We start from the raw sequence: 20,107 nt of genomic DNA on the forward strand, positions 1-20,107 counted from the left end.
AATGGAGGCCAGAGGATGACGCATTCGTCTTCACTTCCTCCCAAAGGGTTGTGCCCATTTACTCAAGGAAAACACGGGAAATTTCCAGGGATGCTTAGACACTGACTCGGCAGTTGTAATTCGCGAGGACACTGGGCACCGGCGGTCCAGCACAGGGCAGAGGCTTATAGAGCCCGGGGAGAGGCACACGCGGTCCACCTCACATTCAGGTGGATGGCTCCCAAACCCCGGGACTCTTCTCGCAGTGCCTGCGACTTTAGTTAGAAACACGTCCTCGCCCCGTGGCAAAGTGTCTACGCTGACTCTATGACCGTGGAGTTGAAATTGTGGCCGCAAGAAGGGCAGACGGAGGCCTCTGGAACTCTTCCAGGGAAAACGGTAAATCTAAAGCCGCCCTGTGTCTTTGGGGAGATCGTCCATACTTGTTCAGGCCGCCAGGAGAGGCTGTGCGTGGGGGCCTCCAGGGCGAACTCCACCCTAGAACCAGAGCCATTCCTTGGGACTTCTCTGACCGTGACAGCGAACGGCGGTGGCCTCGCAAGCCCCCCGGCCCCTCAGGGCAGGGAGAGCAGGGAGCTGCAGTCACTCTGAAACTCTCTTGACACAGCCACTGGGACCTGCTTTTATTACCTCTGTAAGTTCTCTTTTCCCTTAATAGAACGCCTCCTTCAAATGATGGCAAAAACCAACGGGAGTCATTTATTTTAGACATTTATTTCACAGACAAGTTTTCAAGAAGACAGCTAAGCGAACGCAGATACAGAACAACGAAGAGACGCACGCTGACAGGTGGAACGCCCTCGGCGGCCAAGCGAACAGCTGCACGGGCGGCCGGCACTCCTTGCTTTGGGGACTGCCCCCACTCGTCACAGCCCAGTCCGGCCCGGCCCGGCCGCCAGACCTCCCACACCGCTTCCGTCACCGCAGCCACCTGCCACTGGCTACCGAGGGGGGGAGCCGCGGGGGCTGCCTGCTGGTGGACACGAGTGACCTGGCCTTTCTCCGCACCGCGCGGGCTCCCGGCACCCCTCTTCCCAAAGCACGCAGCGGTTCCGTGTGGCCTGCACGTCGCACGCCGTGGTGGGCCAGGCTGGGCACCTGGCCTTATGACCTCTTCCTCATCTACACTGTGCCCCGTCATCTCACTAAACATTAGAGCCAGAGCAGTCTTGCAGATCAAGTTCAACGTGTCTCCAGATAAGGAACACGGGCCAGAGAGGCAGAGATGTGTCACACGACACTCAGTGATAGCGACAAGACTAAAACGTGTCCCTTTTGGTTTCTGGTCTAATGCTCAGTCGCCTGGGGCAGGTGGCCCTGAGGGGCTTAAGCGTATGTGTGAAGTTTCCCTCTTCAAAGAAGGTTTATGAATAAATTAGGGCATACGGGTAATAAAGTCACCGGTAGGAACTGGAGGTATTCGTGGGGATAACAAAGCAAGTGTAGGCAGGGAATACAAGCCAGTCTCCAAAGTGCCTTGGATAAGATGTCAGAGAATAAAATGTCTACTAATTTGAACTACTCTAAAAAAATAGGACTGGGCATAATTTTTAAAGAAACACAGTAGGGTCAAACAAATACGGGTTTTAGGTAGTTGGCTGAGGTGGCCTGTATGTTTTGTTGAGCTTTCCAGCAGCCGGAACAGAGAGAGAAAAGGAAGAAGTTATAAAAATCACAGTGTTTGTAATTTTTTTTTTTTTTTCTGCTTAGGATCAGAGCTTTCCCTGGTACCGAGACCCAGAAAAAAGCCTTTTCCTATGGATCTTCATAAAGGCAATGTAATGTGATATAAAAGACACATCACTACTCATTTTGACTTTCATGCTCCAGTTGGAAAAAGACAGAATGCAAGATGTCTTGGCCTAAGATGGTGGGTGGGACCTTCTATTTCCTCAGAACAGAGACAGAGTTCAGGAAGTCAGTTTAACCCATGTCCAAACAGCCCATTTACCATCAGGAATAAGGGTAGGGGAACCCCGGTTCCACCTCTGCATGACCCCAGACGTACGAGACTTCCACAGGACCGGCGTGTTCCGCTCGAAATGGAATGAATCCTGCACCCTTCCCGCCATCGGGCATGTCTGAGAGGCGCAGGTACAGACACAATTTGGGGCAATTCGGAAAAACTCTTTTGCAGGTGAAAGTGATTTTCTCACAGTAGAGTCACTGACCTTCGGCAAGTGACACGAAGGTAACCGGCACTAATGACCTTTTGCCGCGACACTTCCTCTGTCAGACTGCAGGTTCCTGGAGCATGGGCACCGTGTCTTCTTCCACTTTCGCATCCCCTCACTGTGCCTGGGAGACGGCCTTACACATAGCAGTACTTAATAAATACGTATGAATAAATCATCTACTTTCCTGAATCATGCTTCAATATAGTTATCAGTCCTGTGTACACATTGCTAAGTGGTGATTCCTATCAATGTGCATCTTCTCTAGCACTGGGATTCCAGAGCATCTACGCACTATCAGCACACGCCCACGGGCACGCACGCGTCTTACTGTGCTAGGCACACTACCGACAAGACACCGCACTCACCATTAAAAGTCTATAACTCGGACCACACGCAGGAAGTCGACCTACTGAGGTGTGAACAATCGTAACATCTCCAACCAATGTAAATCAGAAACATCTATCAATGCATACCTGAGTCACCTGCCTTCCGGCAGGCCACACCCTATTCTGGCACCACGAACTCGACGTCTTTCTACACCGCCCACCCTCCTTGGTATTCTGCTGAACAGGCTTGGAAAGATTCAAACGTCCTCAAAGGAAAAACATGATCTCCAGATGTCTCCAAGTAAGAGGATACCTGACATGGGAGAGGAGGTAAGATCAAAAGTATAATCTCTACACAGCCCTGACTCTGGCTGTCCTTCCACTAAAGTCGGGACTTCCTTCCCTAAGCCAAAGCCGCCCCAGGTTGCCTATGTACTAAGAGTATAAATGTCACTGGTCTCATCCTGGAGGAACCAGCCTTGGATGACCAGGTTCCCTGGTTTCACCTGTAACTTCCAGGAATGAATTAATTACCTCCCTTCCCACCCCCACCTCCCCATTTTGACTTTTCCTTCAATACCCGTTGGGCTAGTGTGAGGGGGTTATTGAAGAGATTTCTCAGACCAACAGGTAAACGAGGAAAACAACAGTGTTCTGGATTGGAAGTTTCTGCACATCTTTCCACTTTTCACTCAGTAACTATAGAGTATATAAATTACTCCGGGCTCTACAGTTAGGTTGATGACCCTAGGAACAGGGACTAGAAGCCTCAGAGACGGAGGGTGTATTTAACAAACAGCCTGGAGGTGGTGCTCTGAATGAGGTGGGGATCTGATCTACAGCAGGCCCAAGGGGTCTGACTGCTGTTAGAGAATGTTTCCAGTTTCTACCTCACTTCCTCCCTAACTTCTTAAAGTTTTAGAAAACTATTATTATGTAATGTCATACTAAGCCGTGGGTTGGGAGGCATAAAATGTGCCAACATGCCAGTCGCGTTCTAGGTAAGACCCAGAGCAGATGGAGGGCAGAACGTGTCTGAATGAAGATTCTACTTTATGTTAATGCCACACACCACAGGCATGCATCCTGTTCAATCTGGAGAGGGCCCGGTAGTTCAGGAGAGTCAGATAAGAGCACCCGGAACAACTAAGAGGTAAGTGTGGGACTTACGAGAAACGGTAAAAGGAACCGGATAATTACGTAGAGGCTGGAGAAACCGCAGCCGGGGGCAGAGGGGTTCAGTCTTCAGGTGCAGAAAAGGTCAGCCTGGTGGGTGGTGGGTTGCTTCTCGTCTCCACGGAGGGTGAGGGGGCAGTAACGTGGTTTCAGTGGCAGAACCTCTACCCTCGCTCTGTGGGTCAACCGGCCACCAAAAGGGCACAATTGCAACAGACTTCTGAAGGGGGCTCAATCTCCTTAACGACTGCCTTCAAAACCAAGATGCATGCGATGTCATCCTGATCAGACTCCTGAAAGTTCTACCCCCAAAAGAAATCTGGGATCAAGTTGCATCCAGGATCCCACGCAGTGGACAATGGGAAACCTTCGGCAGGTCGGGTCTGCTCGAAAACAACTTTCACAGCGCGGAGGGACCTTGAATGTTGCTGGACTCGGCAGTCCCGCAGAAGAGGCCTTGACATGCCGAAGGGGCTGCCGTTCTGAACCCTGACAGATGTCCTCCCCACTTGGCCAAGGGAGACGTTGAGACGCACAGAAGGAGAGGAACGGATAGGTCAAGTCAGAGGCAGAGGTGAGGACGCGAGGCAGGCCCTTGGTTTATTTATATTGTCAAGCTGGCCTCGGGAATCACCCTCCCGAGCTAAGAAAAGATCGCTTCCGAGGATGAGATCGGGTGAAACGACTAAAGGGGCACGTTAGGAGGAGGAGACGTCAACGTCAAAACGTTTTCCTGAAGTCATCAGTCTTTCCCTTAGGCGGGCTCTCCAGGGCACAGGCGGGCGGTGGGTGTGGCAGAAGCTTCTCTCTGGAATGAACCTCCCGATGCTTGGCGAGGACAGAGCTCTTACTGAAACGTTTGCCACACTGGGCACAGCCGTAGGGCTTCTCTCCGGTGTGTATCCTCCGGTGCTCGCGAAACCTCGTACAGTTATTGAAGCTTTTTTCGCAGTCCACACATTTGTAGGGGTTCTCGCCAGTGTGCACCCTGCGGTGGGCGCTGAAATGGGAGCTGTTGGTGAAGCTCTTCCCGCACTCCCCGCACTGATAAGGCTTCTCTCCCGTGTGCGTCCTCTGGTGGATGATGAGGCTGGAGCTCTGACTGAAGCACTTTCCACACTCTCCGCACCTGTAGGGCTTCTCCCCCGTGTGGATTCTCTGGTGGGCACCAAAGTTGGAGGAGTCGTTAAAGCTTTTCCCACAGTCAAGACACTTGAACGGCTTTTCTCCCGTGTGGATTCTTTGGTGTCTGATTAGGCTCCTGCTCCTGCCGAAGCACTTCCCGCAGACACCGCACTGGTAAGGGTTTTCCTTCTGGTGGGTGACCCGGCACATCAGACGAGCATTCCTCCCCAAGCCGTCTCCGTATTTGAGAAGCCGGTAGGGTCTCCTCCCCACCAAAGGCCTCGGATGCACTGCGGCTCTCCCTAAATCTCGAGGCTGAGACATCAGCTTTCCCTGCCTGACCGCTTGAAGGCTTTCCCACTGTCTTCCTGAGATGCATTCCCTTTTCCGGTATTTACCTGGATCAGCGTTCTGGGAAACAACCCTCTTAGACTTTTCTATCAGTGCCCGATGCTGTTCCATGTCCTTGTAGATTACCTGTGTTGCATCCTCCTTGATACTACGTGCAATTTCAAAATCTGGAAAGGAAGAAAGAAACGAAAGACGAGAAAGATTTCCGAGCGGTCCCATATTAACACAAACAACACGGCCTACGAGGCTTTGTTAGGATCCCTGTATTGTCCTCTGGCCTCTTAAGTCCTGTTACCCTTCTCTGATTCATTATGCCTTATTTGCACTCTGTTCCCCCCACAGCCAGCAACACCTCATACAAAGGAGGCTTCCAGAAATGTTTTCCAAAGCAAACTGTTATTCCCGATCCATGTCCTGAGTCACACGGGACCAGCTCAGCTTTCTCCCCAAGTTCCACTCCCTCCCACCCTACTTTCAAAATTTCACATCTGCGCTCACACACCCCGTGTGGCACTAGTGTTCAGAGCAGAGTCCAGTGCCCAGGTTCCTCAATGGGCCTCCAAGTTCATCAATATCTGATCACGTTTCTTTCTCCTCCCCAAATGGTCTTTGTCACTGCTTTTCTCTGGCTGTCTCGCACACGGGCTCAAATCTTAATTCTCCCCATCCCCTTCCCCAAACTGGAATTACCTTCCCTCACGCTTTCACCCACGCCCCATACACACTGCAAGGTGCATCCTGGATGCCAGCTTTCCAGGAAGTCTGCTCGACAGACAGAGTGAGGTGGTGGAAAGACACAGGCTTTGGGATCACACAGCCCTGGTTCAGATTGCATCCTGGTCACTTATTAACTATGTGGTTCTGTATTAACTTTTTATTATGGAAAATTCAAACATGTAGCAAAGTAGAGACTACGGTATGTAACATGAACCTCCACAAACCACTCACCTGGCTTTGACAATGACCTACTTCTGGTCGATCTAATTTCACCTCCATTCCCACCTGCTTCCTGCTGCCTCTACCCATTATTATTATTAATATCATTATTATTATTATTATCATTATTATTATTACTTTATTTTTTTTAAAGAGAGGGAGGGAAAGAGAGGGAGAGCATGTGCATGCACGAGCAGGGAAGAAGGGCAGAGGGAGAGAGAATCCCAAGCAGGCTCTGTGCTGTCAGTGCAGAGCCCAACGCAGGGCTCAATCCCACAACCCTGGGACCATGACCTGAGCTGAAATCAAGAGTCGGACACTCAGCTGATTGAGCCAACCTGGTGCCCCTACCCAGATTATTTTGAATCAAATTCCAGACATCATATTATTCCATCCAGGTTTGTCTTACCCCCAAACCCTCGTTCCTCAGCACTTTGCTGTGCTGCCTTGTTTCTACTTGCCAGTTTCAACACGCCTCTCCCTGCACACACCCCTCTCCTTGCACGCACCCCTCTCCTTTCAAGCACAGAGTTGAAACTGCAGATATCCCTCCCTCCCAAGTTTGGTGGCTGTGGCATGGGTTGGGGAGAGGAGGGCACCCATCAGTTGGTCCATTAAGGGGAAGCCCTAACCGTGCCATCATCTTCTTTCATTTTGCAGTTCTTCTGAAGCAACCTCATTGGGTCCAACATCGTCCTGGGGTTTGGAGGAAGTCATAGCCTCATGGTTGGCTCTGACAGAATCTGAAAATTCATGGACAGGTCTGTAGCTCGATTAAAAAATGAGATTCATAAGGGATGGCACCAAAGGACTTTGTTTCCAGTAATCAAAACCGGGGTTATGTAGCGCTTACTGATTTCAGCCTTCAAACTACAATTTCCCACATAAATACTAGCAGAAAACACATGTATGTTCCTTCTCTAGCGTTTGTTTTGAATAAGCACAGAGTGCTGGAAGGAAGATGGTAACAGGTAAGCGCAGAAAGAGGAGCTCAGACTGAGGAGGGCTGTGGAACTTAACACAAGACTGATGGGGGAACCTGGTTTGGAGACTTTTACAAAAGTCTAGACCACAGACAGAAAAAGGCTGAACCAGGGCAGTGGCTGTGCTGACTAAAGAGGGGACAGAAGTTCCAGAACCGTTGACAAAAAAGTGTTATCTGCTTCGATGTATATGAGGGAGAAAGCATCAGAAACGTCTCTAATGTGTTCAGGCTGGGTGTGAGAGGACACAGGAAAGACCCAAGGTGTGGGAAGAAAGACGGTGACTTAGTTTTGAAAATTTTAGGTCTGGGCCGCTGCAGAGGTAGACGCCCACGAGGGTACCAGCAGTCAGCAGGGAAACACGCAGGTGGGGCTGCGGGGCTGAGAACCAGAACAGAGTCTCTCTCTCGTTTTGTCGCTGCCTAGACTCTTCCTCACGCACATCACAGAGAACTGAGATGTCTGTGTTTTCAGCCTACTTGCTCTGAGTTTTTTCTCCACATATGTCATGTGTAATTCCAAGTTCTTCTTCCACACAGGATTTTCAGAAGAGATGAAACATGGGCCCGTACAGACCAACACTGAGGCTGAGATCCCACAGACTGAATCCCTAGAATGTAAGCTCCTTCCCTGAATAGAAGCGCCATGAGAAAAGAGACTGTGTTTTATTCACTGCTATATCCCCTGTTCCTCATGTAACACAGGGCACTCAAATATTTGTGGAATGAATAAATACTCACAAGCAAAATGCCAGAGCTACTGATTTCTCAGTAAATCCCACTTTCCCCTGATGGTCCTTACCGCTCGGGCTTTGCAGTAGACCTGGGGGCCCCTGGAATTCCGACTCGTGTACGATTTCCTCCTCACTCGTTCTCTCGCTGCCAGAATCTTCTCCCGTTGCCTCCTGTGAGGTCTCCTCAGGTTCCCAACCTGTGGGTTCCTGGGACTCCATCTCAACCTCCTCTCTCTCTTGCCCTGAGGGTGATGGGACTTCCTCTGGAGTGTCGGCGGAAGGGGCAGCGGCCCGAGAGTTGATCAGCGCGTCCATCTCCTTGTAGAACGCACAGGACTCCAGCACGTGACCGTTTTTCACTTTGCGGTAGCTCTTCTGGAGGCTTTTGAACTTGGTCCGGCACTGCTCTGGCGTCCGGAGGAAGCCGCACTCCCGGAGTTGTTCAGCCACGGCCCCGTACAGCTTGCTCTTCCGATGACAGGCTTGGAGGGCTTCGTAGAACCGAGTCTCCCGCAGGATATCAAGAAAAGTCTTGGTTTCCTCGTAGCCCCAGTGCACACCTGCCAGGGAAGGATAAAGTTCAAAGATGTAAGAAAAAGAGTCTATAGCCTCTAAATATAAGGAGTAAAGGAAAGCAAATCCCATTCACTGTGGCAATAGGAACTATGATAAACCTGGGAATAAGATGTGCAAAATAAAGGAGAGGGTCTATATAAAAGAAAAAATCGGTAATTTACTGAAAGACATAAATGAACTATAAAAAATGGAAAGACACTCCGTTTCTGGATAGGAAGACTCAAACTGTACAGACATCAATTCCCAAATGAATCTGTAAGGTCTAAATCCCAATGGGATTTCAAAATTGAAGTTGATAAACTGATCTCAAAATTTCCTTGGCAGAGGAAGAACGCAGTCCCCCAAATCTGCCATGGCTATGGCGGTCAACTGAGGATACAGCTATCTTCTCTAAATGGCTAAGAATAACAGATCAGGACATGTTTTTAGCCAGCCTTCCTTGAAGAGTACAACTGTGTCCAGAGTAGTCTTTGATGTCCCTGAGTCCTCTACTTGGAGAGAGGAAATGATCTGCAAGATAGGCAGACGCTGTGCTGTTACAGCAGAGTAAACCTTTTCAGGACGTGTCTGAATACAGTTTGTTAAACTGCTTTCTGTGTGTTTTGTGAGATGAAGTCACTTCTGTCCTCAGTCTCACCAGGTGGCCTCCTCCAGGGCGGGCACTGCTTTCCCGAGTCTGGGCCCGCCCTCATGTCTATGGATTTCCAGATTGCTGAGCACCTCTATGTGTACGATGTATCTTCCCGTCTTTTCCTGAGCTGTCACTCTTGAACAGATGCGGTCATGAGGACACCCCCCCGCTCTCCTTCCTGGATTTATCTTTCCACCCTAAGAATTCACCATCTTTTCGTCAGGCGGAGTGGAGAAACTTTCCTGGTAACAGTGACACCGGGCAATGCCTCCCCGCAGTTAACATTTGTGGAATGCCGTCATCGATTTTTTTTTATCTATTATCTCATTTCACACTAACAACCCTGGAATCCTCAGTTGCAGTTTACTGATGAGAAAACTGAAGCTCCAAGTTCTTACATGATGTGCTTACTGTCACACAGTCACTAACTGCCACTTTAGTTCTGGATGTTCCCAGTCCCCAGATTTCAACGCCAGCCTCCGTTTACATGGTATGTGGTATATCTTTTTCTATCTTTTAATTTCAAGGCCTCTGGTCTTCACATGTATCTCTTGTAGGCTATATTTAATTGCCTTTTTAGACGACTGATCATCTTAGTCTTTTACGTTTGTAACGAATGACGTATTTGGATTTACATTTACCATTTTCCTGTGTTTTCCATTTGACTCGTCTACCTTGTGTTCCTTTTTCTTTCCTTTCCTGCCTTTTTCTACAATTCCACTTTTCACGTTTTTTCGGTTATACATTCTTATGCTACTTATCCTAGACAGTGCAACACCGTATCTTTGACTTATTATACTGCAATTCTGCTAGCTGCTTTATACAAGGCTCAGATGCTGGATTCCTCACAGTCCTTGGACTCCACCTATCTTCCTCCCACAGGCTCCAAATATGCAAATCCATGCTGTGCTCTAGCCCGAGAACGGCCCTTTGCAGCAACAACCCCCCCCCCGCCCAGAGTACTTTCAGCGATGGGGGGCAAGAGGCGCAGGCCAGCGCTCCCCAGGTTTGGCTGCCTCTGGTCTACTCCTGCTACCACAAACCCGTATCATCCATTTTCACACCCAAAGCAAAGAGCACAGTCCTTACCGCTCAGGTTCTGGAACAAGACAGGGGTGCCACGAATCTCAGACTTCCGGATGAACGCAACACCCCTCTCGTCACCATCGGATGCCTCTGCGGCTTCCTCCTCCTCCAACAAACTGGTCTGTTCTTTAGCATTGACATCAACTCTCTTCAGTCTGGGGAGAGAGATAATCTCCTTTGGCTTATCAGCGGCTGAAGCATGGGCTGCGGGGTTCAACAGGGCGTCCATGTCCTCAAAGAAGGCACAGGGTTCCAGCACGTGGCCGTTTCTCACCTTCCGGTAGCTCTTCTGGAGACTTTTGAACTTGGTCCGGCACTGCTCCGGCGTCCGGAGGAAGCCGCACTCGCGCAGCCACTCGGCCACGGCCCCGTACACCTGGCTGTTCCGGGGACAAGCCTGCAGCGTTTCATAAAAGCGAGACTCCTTGAGAATCGCGAGGAACGTCTTCGTCTCCTCATAGCTCCAGTGCACGCCTGCTATTTTCTCGTCTTCCAAACCCCAGTGCTGCTGCTCGCCCCACATTCGCCCCGCACTGCGCGCGGGGACCTGAGTCACGTGAACCGGCTTTTCCTTGATGTAGTTGCTTCGGAGAATACTCCTTTTGTTAGAAGAGTGTACACCTAGGGTCCATGGCTCCTTTCTTTGCTCCAACCGGGCAATATTGTTAGACACGGACACGGCACTTCCTACAGGGAGAGAAATACATTCCATGCTGAACACGGAGGCCGTAGCTGCACAGCCTGATCTGCTGCCATAGTGCGATGTCCTGGACACCTGTTCACGCCTATCCTTGAAAGGTCTTGTCCAACCCCCTTCTCTTTTAGAAACTTCCTCAACCATGACAGTGTGCAGTACAGATATTCCTCCTACTTACGGTGCAGTATATAGTTATTCTGACCCCTCTCTTCTTTGTCACAACCATCTAGTAACTGACATTATCATTTTATTTCTCATGTAGGCACCACCTCTTTCCCCAGCTAGTTCTTAAGGGAAAGTCTTTAAGGTTAAGAAACATACAGTTTATTACCTTTGATTTCCTCTCAGTGTCTAACGTTGTATTAGTTTCAGTGTCTGCTCCTAACCAGTATTTGTTACTTATAAAACAAAGCGTGTTCATATCTGCCCACCACATACCCCCACCCCAACCTGCACGTGCACGCATGCACGCCTGCACACACACACACACACACACACACACACACACACACACACACTGGGGCTAGGACAGGCGAGAAGGCAAGAATTTGTGGATACATCTGACAAGGTTAATAGGAAGAGACAGAAGGCCAGGGAAGCATACTGACAATCTGTTGCATTACAGCACTATGGAGATCAACGGGTAACGGGTCTTAAACGTGAACCCTGGCTCCATCACCTGCTTTACTCTTGGGCCAGGGGAACTTTCTCAATCTCTGAGCTTCAGCTTCCTAGGGAATGATGGCCTCTATTCACAGAAGTGCTGGGAATATTAAATAGATGATCGCCTGTGAAGTATCCGATGCCCAATAGGTATCGTAATAAAATTCACTTTTCTTCCTCTAGGTAATACACACAGAAACTCCACGGAATTCTCAAGGGAAGGAGCATCACAGCAAATCCTTTCTGAAAGAACCCCAGGAATGGAGTTCTTTATTTTTACTTGATATAGGAAGTGTAGGAATAATGAAAGCTCAAATATCCACAGTAAGGACCAGGCAGGCAATGCAACTGAGGGAGAAATGTGGCAGTTCAGCACCAGCTCCTTGATTCAGCTCTGGCGGATTGTTGCTATGTGAGAAGGTGGGCCCGTGGTGCCTGACATTTGATTTTTCAAGATACACAGGAAATCCAGATTTACAAACTAATTTTAAATTAAAACTCTGTGCAAGGCCAAAATGTGTGTATAGGCTAGATTCGGCCTGTGAGTCATCCGTTTACAGTCTATGATAAAAGATTCGGGAAGCTGTCTCCGGGCCTGGGCCTTTCCACATGTAATCACCACTGACGCTGAACAAAGTGGGGGCTGGGGGAACCAACGCCCCATAGTAAAAAAATTTGTGTATAACTTCTGACTCCCCCAAAACTTAACTGCTAATAGCTTAGTGTTGACTGGAAGCCTTACCGATATCATAAATAGCCTATTAATATGTATTCTGTATGTTATATAGATTACATACTGTATTCCCATAATGAAGTAAGTCAGAGAAAAGAAAAGGTTATTAAGAAAATCTTAAGGAAGGGAAAATACATTAACTAAGTTAACTGTGAGTACTTTGGATAGATACTGGACTGCATTTATCGAAAAAAAATCCCCATAGAAGTGGACCCATGGAGTTCAAACTATCTTGTTCAAGGAGCAGCTGGCTAAATCTGAATTCTCAGAGGATGACCCCCAGCCCGCCAGTGGCACTTTACTCAGGGCTCTCACACGGCACCCTCCAAGGCGTGGATGCACGCTCCAAGGTCACGCCAAGAAAGGCCTCCGTGAAACCCTGGCAGGACGCTGGGTGCCTGCTGCTGCGGGAAGACCACTTTGCCACCAGAGTGCGGCAACCTATGTTGGTCATTCTCAGAGGACCTAGTTGCGTTCTGATTATAAACAACTGTTGGTGTTATCTTTTTTATTCGGTTTGATATAGTCCATTTTATAGTCTCTATACTTCAGTATCTACAGGTAGTGTGTCCAACAGAACTTTCTGTGATGACAGCAGTGACCTCTAATTGTGCTTTCCAACATGGCTATCAAATATCCTAACCGCGACTACTGCCCCTGAGGAACTAAAACTTTTAACTTTATTTAATTTTAATTAATTGTACAAACTTAAATAGCCGCTACCCTATTAACACATATCTATAACGTGTCTAGTGTGGATCAGTGCACATTTCGGGCCTGTAATTTTATTAACAAGCAGTCTTCGACTTTCAGCTTACATATAAATGAACTGTACTTGTCCCCACTACTAATGCAGGTGACATAATCCTTCAGAAGTCTGCTTGTAAAGGGACACTTCAGTGGTTACTTGTGCCTGTAAATTCGTGCTATTCAAATAACTCACAACGCACTATCAAGGTATTGAAATTGTATTGTGTTGAATTGTACTGAAATTACTTTTTTCCTTTCATCTGTAAGATTTCCATCCATCCAACAAATATTTGCTGGGCACCCACCCGTGTGTCCAGCTATGTGCAAAGTGTTGGGTTGCTACAGTTAAACAAAAACAAATCTTACAAAGACCTTGTGACTTTATGGTACTATTAGTCTAGTGGTATCTGTAAGCTTATATTTAAGTAATACAAGTATGACAGTCCTATATAACCCCTTGCCAATGTCTTCACCCCTAAGTTAGAAGAATATGCATATATTCTAAACTGGAAGGGAGGAATGAATGACTGAGTTAAGACAGCATGGACAAGAGAGGACTAGGTCTGGTAAACCAGGCCACAGAAATGATTAGACAGCATGGAGGTCCTTTAAGTGTTGACATTTTAATTATTGTATTATTGGTAGAAATAAAGATATAAAAAATCCCCAAATCTTTTATGTGCAAAGGGAAAGAATCCTTACCCAGGGAGACCATATTCCCAGCACTCTCTTTCCTAATATCCCGGTACAGGTCTCTGTGAACGGGAATCTGATGTACGCTCTTTTTGTAGGAAAAGCCTCTCGCCACGCGGACATCTTTCACCGGCCCCTGTAACAACAACAGCAATGACTACCGAGATAACCACGTGGGTCTTTAAAGGGTGAATGGTCGTGGAGGAAACACAGAAGGGAGGGCCCTAAGGGAGAATTAAAATCAGGGAACCAAGTGTGTATGATGTGCCAGATGAAGCAGATGTTATAAAGGATCATAAGACAGATGATCCAGCAAGGAGTCTCATTACTCAGAAGGCTGGGTCCGGTCTTCTCTGCAAAAGGGGCAGGGGGTAGGGGGTGGGGAGGGGAGTCTCTTTGAGGGGGTGTAGAAGTTTGAGGGCAGTGAAGGCACGGAAGTCCTTGTGACTGGATACTCTAGGAACTCAGAGAGAAGATCTACAATTTACCTGAGACACAACAGGTAATGGTGTGGTTGTTCCTTCCTGACCTATGTTGTTCCATTCAGTAGCAGGAACAGGAAGCCAGGGAGAAGGCCGAGCTGTAAGAAGAGAGAGAAATAATTAGGGTTCTGGGCTCTGGCCCTTCAATTCGTGCAGCTTCTCCTTTTAAGAAATGAACGTGTGTGTGTGTATACATACATATATATACGTATATATATACACACACACACATATATATACACACATATACGTATATATATATATGTATGTATACACACACACACACACACACACATATATAAAATAAAAAAAAAAAAACCCCAGTAAATAGAAATTGATCATTTCATCAGTGAGTTCAGAACAAATGCCCGAAACCAGGGTACCCTAAAGCAGGGCTCACAGATGTGAACGCTTTCAGGGAGTTAGCAGGCAAAGTAGATTATGAAAGGGGCCAGGTAAGGAATGGGGGACCTGGAGAGCACATACACCACTGAAAAGGTGTGGCCAATGCCCAGTCCCAGTTGATGCTTCACTGTGATAGTCAGAACTTCTAATATTTTTCAGGAGAAGCCAGAAATCTGGACTTTTCTATGAAATCTCAAAAACCTTAAACCTGGGAGGCTCAATTGGTTAAGCGTCCAACTTCAGCTCAGGTCACGATCTCATGGTTTGTGAGTCTGAGCCCTGCTTCGGATCCTCTGTCTCCCTCTCCCTCTTTCTCCCTCCCTGGCTTGCACACATGGGTGCATGCGTACTCTCTCTGTCTCTCAAAAGTAAATAAATATTTTTAAAAAATCTTAGGGGCGCCTGGGTGGCTTGGTTGGTTAAGCGTCCAACTTTGGCTCAGGTCATGATCTCACGGTCCGTGAGTTTGAGCCCCGTGTTGGGCTCTGTGCTGACAGCTCAGAGCCTGGAGCCTGTTTCAGATTCTGTGTCTCCCTCTCTCTCTGCCCCTCCCCTGTTCATGCTCTGTCTCTGTCTCAAAAATAAATAAACGTTAAAAAAAATTTTTTTTTTAAAAATCTTAAACCTTAGAACTAAAAGCAAACAAATGCATAAAACCCCAAACCAAAAACACATTGCAGGTGAAACAAAAGAAGTCTGACCTGGCATGTGAGTTACCAGTTTGCAATCTCTAGTATAAGTCATTCAATGTTTCAATATGCTAAACAAGTTAGCACACATAGATAACAGTCCTGGACAGGCAAACACACAATACACTCCCTCAAAATCTGTGGTCTAACTTCTACTCTGCAACTCACTACGTAGGGAAAACTTCCGGAATGGATTTTACTGTGGTCGAGAACTCAAAATCTTGTTCCACCACTTTCTAAAGAAGCAAACTGAACCACTTCTTTGGAAACACAGTATAGGTATCCCTTGCTTTTCAAAAGTTCATGTCATGCCACTTTACTTTTACAAAAGACACACATCAGTACCTATTTTTGCTAACCGGAAGAAATCCAAAAAAGGATCTTCACTTTTACCAAAAAAGGGGGAAAAGCAAAGATATTGTTCGGAGTTTGTTTTGCAGCGAGCTATTAAAAAAAATTTTTTTTTAAGTTTACTTATTTATTTAGAGAGAGACTGAGCAGCGGAGGGGCAGAGAGAGAGGGAGACAGAGACCCCCAAGCAGGCTCTGTACTGTCAACGCAGAGCCTGATGCAGGGCTCAAACTCACGAACCGTGAGATCATGACCTGAGTGGAAACCAAGAGTCTGACTCCTGACTAACTGAGCCACCCAGGCGCCCCTGCAGTGAGCTATTACAGAGGCAGTGTGCACCCGAGCAGGGGGAGTAGCACGACCACAGTGTCACTGTCCCCGTAAGCACCTCGACAGAACCCAGAACACACTTTTCCACTTTGTGAATTATCACCCTGAGCTGTCAAAACCCAGAAACACCATAAATTTGCTGTAGCTTATCAGCTACAGTAGTAACTCAGAGCATGTAATCCATGTGAACTTTGAAATTCAGAAAATATTAATATCTGCAATGAATTCTATCACAATGTGAATTTCAGGAAAGGTAAGGAGGTTGGGTGCACAGTAGTGAATCTTGCCACTTGGTGAGGGACTGTGTAAGCCAGACAGATTTGAAGTTTAAAGATAATTGCGCTGTTACGGGAGAAAGGAAACTGGCATTTACTGAGCACCACTGTGTGCTGGTCTGTTTACGTTGCCTCGTTTAACCTCCACTAACCACCTTATTATTTTCCTTTTACAAATGACAGAATGGAAAGCTTGAGAAGCTTAGTAACCTGACCCAGGCCACACAGATAAAGAATGGCAGAGCTAGGTTTCGAGTCGGGTTGTCTTCCTCTAAAGCCTAATCGCTTCACCTCTATGCATTAATGTGCCCTTCCGTATCGCTTGCCCGAGGACAGATGGAGACAGGTGCAGAGACAAGAAGATGTAAACCCAAGCCTCCTACTGTAGGTTTGGTGATCTTTCCATTCCTCTCTTTCGGCCTGATACCAGACTACAGGGATGGTGAGAATACAGTGGACGGGGAAAGACAGGGTGTTTAATTTCCTTCTACTTGACTTATTAATGCCCAGGGTGGCTATGAAACCTGTGTTCCCTTGTCTATGAAATCTTACTGTTTACCTCTCTCATATGCCACTTGTGGGATGCCTCACTTGTAATTAAAAAAAAAATTATGTTTATTTATTTTTGAGAGCAAGAGAGACAGAATGTGAGCAGGGGAGAGGCAGAGAGAGAGGGAGACACAGAATCTGAAGCAGGCTCCAGGCTCCGAGCTGTCAGAGCAGAGCCCAATGCGGGGCTTGAACCCACGGACTGTGATATCATGACCTGAGCTGAAGTCAGACGCTTGCTTAACCGACTGAGCCACCGAAGTGCCCCTGGAATTTTTAAAAAGTAAATATCTTGTTTCCCTTTCCAAACAGTTTGGAAAGTTGTTTATAGCCAGCCAAGAACATATACACATATGCACACAGCAGGACTGAAAAACACAAGCTGATTACAGAAAGGAGATTCTTAAGTTACACTGCAAGACCTCGAGGCCAGTCTGGGAAAGCCAAGTTTTCCCAGAGTCCATCCCTATGAGGGCTTTTACTTATGCTGCATGTGTTCCCAACTCCTGAAGCTGATGAAGTCTTGCTCCCCAAATATTTAATTTATTCTCAAATATGTACTGAGGGGATCCTAGTCTGAACCAGTCACAGTGTTATGGCTAGAAAATAAATCTGCCATGGTCTCTGCTCTGGGCATGCTCTGAGTCCTTCTCACCATTCTTGGGTAAGGGCCGATGCTCTCTCTTCCAGTTCAGCTGCTCCTCCCGTCCTGAGCGGAGGCTTCCAGCTTCCTCCAGAGACACCAGTCTGGGTTGGGTCTCCACCTGCTCTGGCTGAAAGTCCGTTACCTCCCATGCTGCTCCCAGTGGTACCTGCTTCTCTGCGTGCACAGGACTGCTAACCTGGGAAATAAAACCAATGGCATAATGGAAAGAGGGAGGAAAACAAGGCCCAAAGAGGACCAAATTTCCCCCAGGAAGACATCAAAGAAGGAAAGACGATGTGAGAAGGAACGAAAACTTCACTCCATTCACAATGGAGCCTCCAAGGGCATTGGGTGAACAGTACTGTCCAGGAGTCTAGGCGAAAGGGAGCAGGAGAGTGCTCTTTGTTAGTATACAGAGGGGGGAAATCTAGCAGGAGTAAAATACAGAGCCTCCTTGTTATTAGCATAGATATGGAGTTCTCACATCTATTAGGTTCACAGAGAAGCGAAAGCTATCAGAACAGAAATAAATTCACTAGTGAACTGAAAACAGAAAATTAATTTCCACATGTAGGGTCTATGCCTGACCAACACAGCAGCCTGATAGGCAGGTCTTTTTATACAATGCAAATCCCGTGCAAGGTGAAACTGCAAGTCTTGCAAATCTTGCAGGATTTCATGAGGTTAATGAAAAGGCTCTTGAAAATGACTAGAAGACCATGAAATGCCACCGACAAACAAAGATCTGGCAGTTAAGCTAGACAAGAGTGACAAGGATGGTGGCATTGAGGGCACTTTGGAAAACACACATTGAAATATTAAAGGACTAGAGAGAGCCCTGGGATAACTGATGAAGTCCGTCCTTTCTTTTTTCCTTTCATTTTTTTCTCTTTCTTTCTTTGGTTGTTGTTGTTGTTGCAAAAATAGCCCTCTTTAGGATCAAACTACCAAAGTCCAACCCTGCAAAGCATAACGTGGTGTTCCCTTATATAATTTGTTTTGGGAACGATAATGCCAGAGATTTATACAAACACTTAGATGTATAATGTTTAGCTTCCTTTGCAAAATAATATTTTACCAAGGGTTTTTTTTTTTTTTCTGTTTAATATGAAATTCTGGTCCTCTTTCAAATTGATTCGCTTTAGAAGTCTCTCAGTACCATTTATCCCTGCATAATAAGCCCTATCTGCAGGGCACCCCGGCCCCCCTGCCTTAGCCATCCCCTTCGTTCTAAAAACAATTTGGAAAATCCTCTCTCACCTGCTGTCTTAGTCTTCCAGTCTCTTTCTCCAAATGTATTACCAGGGCCACCGCCTCCTCTCCACTTTCCGGACACTGTTTCTGAGCCCACGCCTGAATCTTCTCGGGCAAAATGGTGAGAAACTGTTCAATCACCAGCAGCTCAAGGATCTGCTCCTTGGAACGCATTTCGGGCTTCAGCCACCGGCAGCAAAGTTCCCAGAGTTTACTGAAAGCTTCATGGGGTCCAGTCACATCCTCGTAACAGAATTGCCTGAAGCATTTGCGAAAGGTCTCAGACTCAGAGCTCTCCGATCCTTCCAGAGTGGGCTCCGATGCCCACTCGGGGTCCTTTTCTACCTTCATTATTAAGCATCCCTCAACCTCCAGGGGTGCGTCCATCTGAGGGTCCAGGGATGCATCCATGCTCTAACCCCGGGGTCAACCTCACGTCTAGCTCAAAGTAGACGCAAATAACCCAATCCTCGGAACGCTCCCTGCTTAATGATTTTGGAAGTGTGGGAGGGTAGGGACGTGAAAAACGGCAGTGTCAGCAGGAACAGGGTACCCCAGGCTCATTAATCAAATCTATCCTAGGCGCTTGAAATGGTGAATGTGTACCCTAAGGTCCCAAACCCGGCCTGTCCTCCAAAGAAGATGGGGTTTTCCGGGGTGCATCTCTTTAGTGCAGTGTCCAAGACCCAGGGCAGGGGATTGGGAGAAAATCTGTGGAACTGAAGCAAGGGTGGGCGGGGGCGGCCGCCCGGGCCGGGAGGGGGCTGGGCTCTGCGGAGGCGAGACCCCGGGTGGGTGGGGCCGGATGTGCAGGCCCCGCCCGGCCCGGGGATCGGGGTTCGAGGCTCAGCCCCGCGGCGCTCCCAGGCCGCTGCGGGAGCCGGTGAGGCCGGCGGCGTTCGACGCCAGCGCCGGGCTCTTCCGGGCCCAAATCGGTCCCGGCCGTCCTCAGGAAACCTCCGCACGCCGAGGAAAGGCCGCGAGGTGGTTCAGCCCCTGAGGGGAGAGAAGCCGCGGGGACCCAGCGAAGCTTCGCGGGGGGCGGCTGTCGGCCCGGCGCGCACGGCCTGCTCCGCTCCGCCCGCGGACTGCGCGGGGGGCGCTGGGAGCCGCGGCCACGCATGCGCCGCCCGCGACCGCGCGCCGCGGGGTCCGGGGAGGCTACCTCGCGGGCGAGGGGCTGGGGGAGAGGGCTGCGTGGTGGACTCTCGCGAGAGCGCGCAGCGTAGCGACTCGCCGCTGAGGGACTTCAGGAATGAGGGGGGCGCGGAGAAACTGCCCGGGGGCGGAGGGACACAGTCGGGGGCCGAGCAGACATTTTGCCCGCAAGGTGGAACTGCCTGGAAAAGGGGGGTGTCCCTCAGCGGTGGATCTGGGAGGCGGGGAGACGTCTCTGAGGTGAAGGAACACTATTGGGGAGGGGGTGCAAAGGTCGTTCTGCGGCGGAAAAGGGAGAGAGACGGGGGACTCCTTTGCCTGGCGGAGGGGTC

At 48.5% G+C, this 20,107-nt stretch overlaps 1 protein-coding gene across 1 annotated transcript; it reads right to left on the reverse strand.

Annotated features, from left to right (window-relative positions):
* Positions 1-357: 357 nt before the first annotated feature.
* Positions 358-19,725, reverse strand: ZKSCAN2 (zinc finger with KRAB and SCAN domains 2). The gene is made up of 7 exons (XM_015062244.3): positions 18,624-19,725; positions 17,373-17,559; positions 14,125-14,216; positions 13,646-13,772; positions 10,104-10,787; positions 7,876-8,367; positions 358-5,322 (listed from the first exon to the last, which is right to left on the reverse strand). The coding sequence occupies exons 1-7, from the start codon at positions 19,026-19,028 to the stop codon at positions 4,400-4,402; spliced, it is 2,910 nt and encodes a 969-aa protein (XP_014917730.2). The 5' UTR covers positions 19,029-19,725; the 3' UTR covers positions 358-4,399.
* Between the last annotated feature and the right edge of the window lie 382 nt (positions 19,726-20,107).

This window comes from Acinonyx jubatus, chromosome E3, assembly GCF_027475565.1.
Source record: "Acinonyx jubatus isolate Ajub_Pintada_27869175 chromosome E3, VMU_Ajub_asm_v1.0, whole genome shotgun sequence".
NCBI lineage: Eukaryota > Metazoa > Chordata > Mammalia > Carnivora > Felidae > Acinonyx > Acinonyx jubatus.

Excerpts from the sequence above, each read along its gene's own strand:
- ZKSCAN2 (XM_015062244.3), bottom strand. The coding sequence starts at position 19,028 with ATGGATGCATCCCTGGACCCTCAGATGGACGCACCCCTGGAGGTTGAG. Across the intron at positions 17,560-18,623 it reads CTGGAAGACTAAGACAGCAG|GTTAGCAGTCCTGTGCACGC; the intron begins GTGAGAGAGGAT and ends TTTATTTCCCAG. Across the intron at positions 14,217-17,372 it reads TCGGCCCTTACCCAAGAATG|CTCGGCCTTCTCCCTGGCTT; the intron begins GTGAGAAGGACT and ends CTCTTCTTACAG.